Raw genomic sequence first — 12,864 nt, 5'->3', positions numbered from 1 at the left:
AGACAAGAGGTAAGTACAAAATAAAACAGGAAATGACAGACAAATATATAAACATAACCAACACATTTGACGAGAAACAGCACAGTGTTTACTTATTCATGCATTTTACTTACCTTTACTTTTTTTTTTTTGTTGTCATTTATGCCTTAGGTTTATTGTATGTTGCATTGTTGAAGGAGCATGGGACTTCACATTTTCATTACCAAAAATATGGTGAAGCTATTGTGGATCTGTGAATCTTGAATAATCTGACATAAAGAAGTGTGGGTGTGTGAACAAACAGTGAACAAAAGGCAATATGTATAATGCCATCCTGTCCAGACCAGATGAACTGAAGTCTGAGAGCACATTCAAATCAGGACCAGTGAGACAGTTTGGTGCATGTGATCCATTGTAGTGACCCTCTGCTAAACTTACTGTAGTCATAAACCTACAACCCAAGACAGTATATGTTGATGTGATTTCTTTATGAGTTGATAAGATAAGATAAGATGGTTTATCTTATGGGTGGAGGACACCTCTTCTTTTGTCAGATTTGCTTCAGATCAGGTAATAGAACCATATAGATTCCAATGTTCAAAACCGTTTGTAAACAGATCACTGAAAAAAGGTTAAAAAGGCAGGCCCGTTCAGGCAGATAACCAGAAGTGTGGTGCAGTGTGTGAGTCCTCTGCAATGCTGCTGATCTGCCTCGCTGTGCTCGGCCTCACCAGCAGCTCTCTGTCTGCTGCTATCCCACCACCAGATGCTACAGGATCCAGAAACAAGCTGCTGCTCATCTCCTTCGATGGTTTCCGCTGGGACTATGACCAAGACGTGGACACCCCGAACCTGGATAAGATGGCCTGGGATGGGGTGAGGGCAGAATACGTCACCCCACCCTTCCTCACCATCACCAGCCCAGCACACTTCACCCTGCTTACAGGTATTCTGAAAATCATCTCAAACTATTAACCTTGTTGATAGGATGTTCAATTCACTTTTTCAGAAGATATTAACAATCAAATATATGAGAGGGTAATGGATACACAACATCTTCGGTATCAAAATGAAATTGGCTGTTGTATCCCCCTCTAAATTTAAAAAACATCCACATTTAGATCATCAGGAAACTGCATGCATGCAGCCTGTGTTATTTTGTTTGTTAAATATTCATAAGAGTTATGGATATCCAACATCACCAGTACGAAAATTGGTCAGTTTACAACTTTTGTTTCTCCATAAAATAATTCAGATAGGAATGCTGTTGTTTGCCACCTATATATTACAAAGAGTTATGGTTCAGATCATGAGGAGACTGTGGCTGCGAGGGAGTGTGGTCGCTTTCGACCAGAAGGTTGTGGGTTTGATACCAGTCAACAAGTCCACGTATCATGGTCAAGATACTGAACCCTGAGTTGCTCCCGATGGCCAACGGTGTTTGAATGTGTATGAATGTTAGCTTCCCTAGAGCAAGTGGCACTGTTCTGTATGAGTGAGGTGTGAATGGGTGAATGACTTGTATGTACGTAAAGCGCTATGAGGGGTCGAACAGACCTAATAAAGTGATATTGAAGTGAAGTCCATATAGCCCTACATTGTAATATGAGATGTGTTTTGAGTTAGTGTATACGTTTGCTTACAGGAGCCCCCCCTGGAGAAAAATGTACCAGCCGCCACTGGTACCATCATATAAATGAATAATCTATTATAGGATCTAAATGTTATTTTCCTTGGCTTGCTTCTCTTCATCTTGCTCTTTCATATGTATTCCTCTTTCCAACAGGACGTTATGTTGAGAATCATGGAGTAATCCACAACATGTGGTTCAACACTACCACTCAGGAGAAGAAGCAGTACTACCAGACTCAGTTTGTTGACTCCTACTGGGACAACGGCAGCTTACCCATCTGGATAACAGCCCAGAGACAGGTCATTCAGCTCCATCTCTTTTCTACCTGCATATCTCAAAGGCTACTTGTCTTCCTGGTTTTTATATCTCCAACTTCATGTGTCATTTTTTGAGGAGCCCCTTATTCTAGGTAACTGTGTTTTGTATTCTTCCAGGGTCTAAAAGCAGGTTCTCTGCATTTCCCTGGAACAGCAGGCACCTACAGAGGGGAGACTGTGGGGGTTAGGCAAGTGGAACCTTTTCTCTATGATCATTCAAATGAGACCGATTGGAGGCTGAACATTGACAAGGTGATTGGAGAATGGTTCCACCAACAGGATCTGGACTTTGTCTCCTTGTACTTCGGAGAACCAGATTTGATTGGGCACAAATATGGACCAAATTCGGAAGAACGCCGTGAGATGGTCCAGCAAGTAGACCGTACAGTGGGCTACATCCGGGACAAGGTCCAAGAACATGGCCTTACTGACCGGCTCAACATTATCATCACTGCCGACCACGGGATGACTACCGTTTTAAGAGGTGGAAACTTTGAGGAGATCACCCTCTCGAAGATCCCTGGATTCAGCTTCAAGGATGTCAAATTCCACCTGGTGGATTATGGTCCTGCTGGGATGCTGCTTCCTAAAGAGGGGATGCTGGAGAAGGTCTACCAGGCTCTGAAAGGAAGCCACCCTCACCTTCATGTGTACAAAAAGGAGGAGATGCCAGCTAGACTGCACTACGGTAACCATCCTCGGCTCTTGCCCATCATCCTCTTTGCTGATCCTGGATATGTAATCAATGGGGTAAGAGAGCTGTCATGCTGTCATTAGATAAGTCTTGCTCATTCAAAGGCCGACTTCCACATATTCTTACTATTTCAGATAGTAAGAATATCAAAATGTACCATATAATGTTCTTGTCTTTCTCCATACAGTTTTTCCCTTTGCAGTTCCACAAAGGAGAACATGGCTTTGACAATCAAGTGATGGACATGAAGCCTTTTTTCAGGGTGGTGGGACCTGATTTCAAGACAAACGTGGTGTTCCGGTCTTTTGAGACGGTCAATGTGTACCCACTGATGTGCCATCTGCTGGGGATAAACCCAGAAGTCAATGATGGACACCTGGACAATACCAAAGACATGATGGTCCCCAACAACAAAAACGGTAAGAAACGTTGTGGTTTGACATTCTAGATATCAATGACTTTTTGGTTTATCTCACATTTAGCTTGTGAAACTTACTGATCAGCATCGAACCATGATGGTCTCTTCCTCAAATCAAGGTATGCTGCTCTTAACTGACCCTACAAACTGGTGGCTTTGCTGCTGACTTGAGATGACAATAAGTTTCAAAACGTCTTTCTATGCAACACACACTGCGCAAGATGCACGATGGTGTCCCTTTTGGTGCAGACCGTCACGCCATCAAACATGTTTCGAACTGACTTTTCGTCACCCCAACAGTAATCCTTTTGAAAGAACAGAGCGCTGGTGTAATTCCCCCACTGGAATGAAGACATAACAAGACAATAATACAAGTAGATACATGTTTTAATTACATGTAATGGAACAGCTCAGTTCAAGATGAGCAAGCTCTTATCCCAAAGAAACAATTTGGTGTACCTCTGATTGTTAATAATAAGGGAAACAGTTTTTCTAGAAGACAAGAGGTGTTTTAAACATTATACCAGGTGTGTTACAATGTGTTACAGTTACTATGGAAATGAAAGATCGATCCTGTAATACGGTTGGTCTGTTTCGTGTTTCTGCACTCATCATTGCAGTTTGTCTTCCATCCAATGCAACACTGGTACATCTTTTATGAAGGCCATATAAAACCAACTGCATCCTTATCTCTGTTCTCTACTGACTCCAAAAAGTAGTTAACAGTCAGAATCTGTTTGTCCTTTCTCTAACATGCACTTTGATTTAAGGTGTCTCTGTAGCTTGCACTAAAGTGAGAGTACAAAAACTGAAAAGCAGATTATTTTATAAGCATGGAAGATAATAAAAAGGATTAAGGACTATCAGATCTCATATTGCACTTGTTTTATGGAATGTGCCAGTAAGTAGGCCTGGTAACTGTCTGGGAACTTGGGCTGGGTTTAAGTCCCCAAACGGACCAAGTACAGAGTGTGGACTAGTACTTTGAGCGTTGCCAGTTCACCACCTGGGCACTGCCAAGGTGCCCTTGAGCAGAGCAGCGGTCCCCCACACTGCATATATGAACTGCACTTGGTTGCCATGGGTCAGGCAGGTCAATAACATATCTTGTAGGCATTATCTAAAAGTTTCACTGCACTTACAATTTTTATTTTACAAAGTAAGATGGAGTACACACAGTCTATAGAAGAGATCAACATGAAAAAATATGACATCAATTTTAACTGTTGTCTAATCTCTCTAGAAAAACATGTCATCAAAATCATTTTAAAGACATTTGATCCCATAATCTCTACACATAATGACTTTAAGTAACATAAACTGATAAGGAACAGATGATAGCCATACAGTATGATGGACTTTTGACTTGACCTGACACTGTAAATCATCACCAATCAGATTACGATAGCAGATTGAGCAGCTATGTACTGTACATGTACAACACAAGATAAGCTAGAGATGAATAAGAGATCCTAATGTTCATCATGATAGCCCTTGGGTGACCCTATTGACCGGGTCTTGGCATTATCACTCAGATGTAATGAAAATGCTTATTAGTAAATACAAATGTTGTATTACATTATGGAATACTTTTTTATTTTTACATTACAAATCTTGAAAAACTGACCTTTTCTGACATTCATAGAATAAACACAAACAGAGAGGGATTGTATCCTCTCCGTTTGTGTTTGTCCTATGAATGATCCGCCCCAGTGTTGATTGAATGAACTATGAGAGTGCATGTAGACGACTTATGTGACACTGAATGTATCTGTACACAACTACTGGAGGGTTAGGGCTAGGAACATAACTTTTTGTAACAGGCCTGTTGGCACGGCAATCAAGAACACACAGCTTGTGAAAGTGCCAAATCCAGATCAGTAAATATGTGAAGGAGATAAGTAGGGAAAGTAGTTTTAGTGCAAACTGTCCCTCCTGGCTTTGAAACATATAGGAACGTCAGCCACTTGGTCAACACATTTGGACCTGCACATCGAGTGAAAGCATTTGACCGGTTTGAAATAAATAAAAAGAAGAAATGAAAGTGAACTAGTTTATTTATGGAGGTAAGAACCACATTCAATTATTAGTTCAATTGTGAAACTATGACTGCGAACTTGTTCTCCAAGTCTGCACTTGCACAACACCTTGTCTGTGTTTTAGTGTGTTTTTTCAAGATGGTTAACTTTTTTTAAAACAATATTTCTGCTCTCTGTCTCCACATCAAGAACTGAATGCCCTGTCTCAAGTGGTTGTCGGTTTATCTGCAGTGACCGTTTTTCTCGCACTGGTGTTCATAATGACCACTGCCTATGCTGGGTGCAAAAGGAATCGAGTAGAAAGGAGGTAACATGCTGCCATTATACCATGAAAATGCATTATAATTTACTTGTTGCCCTCTCCTGGCCAAGTCCCCCTTATTCCTTATAACGATGCAACTTGACAATGTGTATTCAACTTGTCAGGTTAATCATATTACGGATTAAACACTCTGTACAGATACATTTTACTTCCTTTTCAGATTGCAGACATTCCTTATTCCGTGTTAACTCTCACTCCACCTCTCTGTGGTCTTTTCTTTCTTTCTCAGTTTCAACATGGACAATGCAGCTGGGTACATTGGGGAAGAAAAGACAGACATCAAGCAGAGCAGCGTTTAAAAATTAAGACTGATTTTGTTTTTTTCTAATCGTCTTTCTTATTCAATCCACATCCTTCCATTAATGACAGAAACAACATTCTGGTACAGAAGCACTTCTCTATCAAAAGGTAAATGTGACCATGTCCATACATAGAGTGGATGACATGTAGCCTACTTGATTTGATGGAAGAACGTTTTACAATTTGTTCATGAATGACAAAATATAGCAAATCTATCCCAAGACTGTCACTGTGTATATTTGAATGGAGATCACAATAAAAATGCAGATTAGAAATATAGAGAAATGTTTTAAGTTTAGCCTTTTTGAGTGCTTTGCCGTCGACTTTCATTCATTGTGAATTCTTTATGATGGCTTTATCCTTTTTTTCACATCATCTTTGCCAAAAGCTACAGTTAACACCTTTTATTAAAAATGTACATTTGTGTGGTTCTTATTTTATCCTTTTATTAATACAGTAAATTACCATAACATTAAAATCCTATGATTGAATGATGATCCGAGCCTATTCTCTGGTGATTGTGATAGCATTATTCTGCCTTGAGTATTGCAAAGACATGACCCTCCTGTCTTCTTCAAAATAGTACCCTTCCTTAATATTGACCTCATTATTACTCCGTGTTTGTTTTTTATTAGTATACATGTTGTATTTTTACAAGGTGTTTTAGCCCGTTTTATTATGAAGTCATATAGTCTTGGTGTTTTTTCAAAAGACACCATATTATTACCGCTTTATCATAGAGCTGTAAATAGGAAGGAAGGTACATTCAGCTTGGTAGTAGTTTTCCTTACGTGACACAAAGGAAATACAGTTTAATCTGGAAGCTGTCCGATTGTTTTAGGTGTGAATAAAACATTTATGTTGTCTTCTATTGGAGCCAATATTTGAACAAATATTTTCACATTAGTTGAATTCAGCTACACACTCACAAATTAAAAGAACACTTGCTATACCAAATCATGTTTGTGTTTAATGCATATTTGTTCAAACTCTACTTAATAACAGAGAGACTAAGGACAAAGTGCCAAATATTGGAGGCATTAATTGTAATGCATGTGTGTACTGTATGTCTACTCTTTGGCTGGCTGTAATTGTGTTGGGTGTTGAAAAATACCTTGTTTCAATCGAAAACCTCTACCTTGGGAAACAGCAGTTTTAAAGAAGGAAGAAAGGAGGTGGAGAATAACTTTAACTTGTAATGAATGTTGAATATAACATTTTAAAGATTCTAATAAATCAGTTTTATATTTGTTTCAAGTCAAAAATGTAATAAATCCAATCATAAAAGGAACTTTAAGGGAACAGCTTTTCTTGGTTTACGGTCAAAGTTTGAGAATTATTCTCAGATATCTGTTCTTCAAAGACAAACATTAACCCTGTCATATCACTGCACTTTGCTAATAAAAGGTATACAATATATCATAGGTTGATAAGGGCTGCAATCAATACCGCAAGCATTGATTAGAATGTGTTTCTTTCTAGATAATTCAAGTCATATTTCAGTAAGACTAGACGGATGGATACATTATTCTGAGACTAAACTGACCCTGCTGAAGAAAGGTTACATAGAGTTGACCAGTGGATTTTCAGGTGAAAGTCCTCCGTCATGCTGCTGCTCTGCCTTGCTGTCCTCTGCCTTGATGCTAGCTCTCCCTGTGCTGCTGCACCACACCAACAACACCACAAACAAGCTGCTGCTCATCTCCTTTGACGGCTTCCGCTGGGACTATGACAGGGATATTGAAACCCCTAACTTGGATAAGATGGCCCAGGATGGGACAAAGGCACTCCATGCTACTCCACCCTCAGAGTGTGTATGTAAATGCATAACAACTAATGTAATGCACATATTATGTCAACTCACTGACAGGAAACTGTTTTGAAAAAGATGTTCTCAATAGAGGTCTGTTAGATGTTGTATATTTGACCACTGTAAAAAAAATCATAACAGAGGAAGGTTTATCTCGAGTAATTAACAACCGGTTACCAAGTCTAGGATTGTTTTTCACAAACATGTGTTAATTTTGCCGGCATTGGTCATAGATTTAACGGCTTCAGTCCAGGGTGTCTTTGAGATGTTTCCCCATATAACCAGAATTAGAACCAGAGTGACCTTAGCTCTAGCACTTCAGAAGCAACCCTCTTCATAACTTGTGTCTAAGGTTTAACAGAATGGGGCAGAGAAAAGTGGTAATGCAGCAATCAAACAAAGGACCATGTATTGTTTTAACGGGGTTATGTTATCCAAACTCAAACATTTTAAAGCACAAAACAAAGTCCACCTTAGCCGGAGCCTCCTACTCTCTGCCACTATTAACTCCTCAGTTGCCTTTGTCTTACTAGTTGTTGTAGTGTAGCAATTGCATTTGCAACAGTCCCTGTAAATATAGAAAACTCCATTCAAATGCAAACTTGTTCCGTTTGCTAGACTTAAATAAAATAAAATATAACCATGAAGTTGTTAATATATATATATATGACAATATTAAACGTCCATCTTGTTTTCTGATGATGTGTGCCTGCTGTGAGAAAAAAATAAACAATAGCCAACTACTATAAGCACATCTACTGTCGATACTTTTCCAATGAGCTCTTATGAGTTGTTTTACACAGGCTTTATGAACGTGGACCACATTGAGATATATTCTTCATGGTCAAGGTTAGAATTGAATCTTAATGGTTGCTTTGCACTCAACCTCGTCCACACGTATTAATCCACATGAGTCCAAATTTGTATGATGATCGTATGATAATATTTGACCCAAATACCAAATATATGTAATATATGCACAACTAGTTAGGAATACACATGTATCACCGTGTATATCACATATCACCAAGAAACCCCACACAACTCAGTAAACATTTAAATGTGGAAATGTGTTTCAAATCCCTTTTTTATTTATGTTTAACGATCAAAACTTCTGCACGTTAAGGCAGATGTTGTTCAATTCTGAATAAGCACTGTAACTTACATGATCCAGCAGTTTCTCCTTTCCTTTCCAAAAGAATGGTCCAGTGTATCCTGAGCTAAAGGAGATTATGAATGAAAGTTTCTAAAGTCCTTTCCTATCATCTAGAGCAGGATTCCTCATTGTATGGTATCGGCCGATACTGATTCCGGCGATCGGCCCCAACATTGGCGATCGGAGTATCCCTAGGTGATAGATATGATTATACAGTGCATACACATAAAAACATTCAAAACAAGCAGTGCTTTTACATATAACCCATTAAAAAACTGAACGTGTTCACTCTATTAGCCTACAAAATATTATATAATAATAGTTGATAAAAGATGCAAAAATAGACAAGAAACAACATATTTAAACTTGCCCGCTGTTACAACCTTCCAAAGGCTGGAACAAACAGGGAGGCCACACAGAGTTTAATGCCAAATATATATTTATTTAACAGATTGTTGAAGAACACCTCTGATGTATAATGTGGTAAGAATCAGACTGTCAGTAGTGTGAGCAGTGTGTGAGTGTGTGGAAGGGTGTTGTAGCATGTTGAAGGGTGCATCAAACCTAACACAGGCTGTAGGCTGAGGTTGCTGCAGCATGCCAGGATCTGAATCAGAGAGATTGATCCTTGCAGCTGGGCAACCTTTATGCCTTCTGGTGGCTCCGCCTCTAGATGGGCGGGCACAAACAGGACGACACTCCCAGTATCTGCCAGAAGACAGCAAGGCAGGGAGCACAGCCAGGCAGAAGGGGGGAGGGGTCGTCACACCCCCTCCCTTAAAATGGAGGACCCACTAGGATCCTCCAACCTGAGGCACAAAAACACAACCACCAAACACAATAGACACAACAAAAGTTAACCTTCAAATGTTCGTACAACCTGCAAGCACATCTGTAGCCTCTTGCTCAACCCCTCAGCAACTTTGGTACCTAAGAAGCATTTTAAGAGAGGGCAAAACAGAAAAAACAGACACCCCTGCAGGGAGAAAAACACTAGTTAACCTAGGAGGTTATAGCCCTGGACATGGCATCAGCCACTGTATTATCCACACCTTTGACATGCCTAATGTCCAGATGAAAAGGCTGGAGGAAGAGACACCAACGCATAAGGCGTTGATTTGGATTCTGGAGCGAGTGCAGAAAGGTTAGGGGGTTATGATCTGTATAGACCACCAAGGGCCCAACTCCACTCCCAACATACACCTCAAAATGCTTTAACGCCCAGATGAGTGCCAGTGCCTCCTTTTCAATGATAGAATAGTTTAATTGATGAGAGTTACATTTCTTCGAGAAGAAACTTACCGGGCATTCGGAGCCGCTCTCATCAACCTGCGCGAGTACAGCCCCAGCTCCAACCTTACTAGCATCCACATGAAGAATGAAGGGCTGGTCCATCTGGGGTGCTGCTAGGACAGGAGCCGAGCACAACACAGTTTTCGCAGCCTCAAAAGCCTGTTGACATCGAGGAGACCATTCAAACTTGACCTTAGGACTGAGAAGAGAGGTGAGGGGCGCAACCACCGTAGAGAAATTCTGACAGAACCCACGATAGTACCCCACCATGCCCAGAAAACGAGAGAGTTCTTTTCTGGTTGTGGGAACAGGGAACCGGTCAATTGCCAGCACCTTTGCCCTCACTGGCTTAACCTGTCCTTGGCCAACTACTTTACCCAGGTAGGTGACCGTTGCCTTAGCAAACTCACACTTTGCCAAGTTAACGGTCAGACAAGCCCAGGCAAGACGTTCAAACAGCGCATTAATGTGTTGGAGATGTTCCTTCCAAGTGTCACTGTATACCACAACATCATCCAGATACACAGCACAGCCAGCAAGACCTGACACCACCTGGTTCATCAGGCGTTGAAACGTGGCTGGGGCATTTCGTAACCCAAATGGCATTACGGTGTATGAGTACAACCCACTGGACGTGATAAATGAGGCGATCTCCCTAGCTCTTGCCGTTAACGGGACCTGCCAGTAACCCTTTAGCAGGTCAAATTTACTGACAAACTTAGCCCTAGTCTTCGTGTAGAATTGTGGTAGGATTTTAAGCACAAAAGCCCAGTGACCCGGTTAATTCTCAGCAATTGAAAATCACCTAGGCAGTCATGGAGTGCACCCGAGCAAATGCTCTAGCCACTTACTACACAAAAATAACAAACAAAAACAAAAAAAGGTTCAATAGAGACAGCTTGTGTCTCTCATTGCTTATACCTAACAGGAATAAGGGTTCCAAACATTTGACAGCCTTTAACACAAAACAGCAATACCAGAAAACATAGCTTGCCTTGGACAGAAACACAACTGTGAGTAAGACCAGCTACTTAGACAGTAAGATCAACCGGACCTATTTTCCCCTACAAAACTCAGAGTCAACCAACCGGCTGTGTGAACACTCCCCGACTGAAATAGGTCACCATGTCCTTTATCCAGCACCGGAAGTGATCCCGGACGAGCTCCCACTTGTTACAACCTTCCAAAGGCTGGAACAAACAGGGAGGCCACACAGAGTTTAATGCCAAATATATATTTATTTAACAGATTGTTGAAGAACACCTCTGATGTATAATGTGGTAAGAATCAGACTGTCAGTAGTGTGAGCAGTGTGTGAGTGTGTGGAAGGGTGTTGTAGCATGTTGGAGGGTGCATCAAACCTAACACAGGCTGTAGGCTGAGGTTGCTGCAGCATGCCAGGATCTGAATCAGAGAGATTGATCCTTGCAGCTGGGCAACCTTTATGCCTTCTGGTGGCTCCGCCTCTAGATGGGCGGGCACAAACAGGACGACACTCCCAGTACCTGCCAGAAGACAGCAAGGCAGGGAGCACAGCCAGGCAGAAGGGGGGAGGGGTCGTCACACCGCCGACACTGACTCACTGCCGAGTTGCCAGTTTTAGGACTCTATCAAGCAATACATGGCGAATGTGCTCTTGGACGGGTAGATACATGGTGGGATAGTCTAAAAAATAATATCTTATCATGTGCATGCTCATGAATATGGACATTTACCTCTCAATTTATACCGCTAAATTGGAGCATTTAAATTGGAGGATACTACGACCAACCTGGCACTTTATTACTCTCGCTAGCTTGGCTCTCCATTCCTTGCTTAGCAAGTGTTTTTTGATAAAAAAATTGATCGATTTCTCATAAGAAAATAACCGGGTGAACAGAAAGAAAGCGTGACAAACGAGGGTACTAAGGATTTGGCTTTAGAGCATCCAACAACCGCAAATCAAGAGGAAGATGCTAGAGATGGGGTTTGTGGGCAGACATCAGGAGTTCCCGCTAAAAAAAGAAAGGTACGAGCCTCCACAAATCGAACCCTTTGTGCTGCTTAATATACAAACAAACCCGCACTGGTTTCAAGCGAAGTAATTTGGAGTGGCATTTCCAAACTACGCATCCAAAATTCAATGAAACTTACGCTCCTGGAAGTGAAATTAGGAGGGAAAAAAATAGAGCAGCTTTCTTCTCATCTTTCTGGACAACAAAGGCTCATACACAGGACAACTAATAAAGCTGAACGACTAACTGAGGCATCTTTTGAGACATTTTGAACGACTGCTTTTTGGCCTCAGCAGAAATATTGTTTGCAGAGATTGACAACAAGGAGGCTATTATAAAGCAAATTAAAGGATTACAATCATCCGATTCTGTCAGGGTAGAGCGAAGCAGACAGGACCCAAATGCAGGTTTCACAGAATATTCCTTTATTTCAAGGTTAACTAGAAACAAACAGAACTCTTACCCGTGCACACAGTCAAGACCAGGGGCGTAGCCTATTTTTGTAATTAAATGATAATTTGCAAATCCATTACCTTGAGTTGTCTTCACTCAGGAAAACATCCCTATCAAGTGTTAACCCAATAACTAGGACAGCTCTGAAGGCCAAGGGTCAGAGAGAGAGGATCACCCTCTCCGGTTGCAGAGAGCACCGCCAGCCACCGGCAAGGAGGCACGAGGTCGTTCGAGATGAAAGGATTCTAATCTTCAACTTTCTGATGGGATGGGATGCTTCTTCATCTTTCTGCTCGGGAGGGCCAAAACAGACAACTCTGCAGGACGAGCGATGGCTTCAGAGGCTTCTATAATACAAGGTTCCATGTTTCTTGGAGGGGCATCTGGATGTGCCACTTGGAATAGGCTCTGCTCTCAAGCAGATAGCAGAAGGAATGCAGGCAGATGAGCCTCTGT

At 41.3% G+C, this 12,864-nt stretch overlaps 1 protein-coding gene across 1 annotated transcript; it reads left to right on the top strand.

Moving 5' to 3' along the window:
• The first annotated feature begins 675 nt into the window (after positions 1-675).
• Positions 676-5,701, top strand: LOC117465142 (ectonucleotide pyrophosphatase/phosphodiesterase family member 7-like). Its single transcript, XM_034108057.1, has 6 exons — positions 676-925; positions 1,766-1,911; positions 2,047-2,679; positions 2,811-3,042; positions 5,270-5,387; positions 5,632-5,701. Exons 1-6 carry the CDS (start codon positions 676-678, stop codon positions 5,699-5,701), a joined length of 1,449 nt encoding a protein of 482 aa, XP_033963948.1.
• Positions 5,702-12,864: the final 7,163 nt, after the last annotated feature.

This window comes from Pseudochaenichthys georgianus, chromosome 19, assembly GCF_902827115.2.
Source record: "Pseudochaenichthys georgianus chromosome 19, fPseGeo1.2, whole genome shotgun sequence".
Lineage (NCBI taxonomy): Eukaryota > Metazoa > Chordata > Actinopteri > Perciformes > Channichthyidae > Pseudochaenichthys > Pseudochaenichthys georgianus.
The sequence above is the reverse complement of the archived record's forward strand: the minus strand, read 5'-3'. Positions and strand labels throughout refer to the sequence as shown.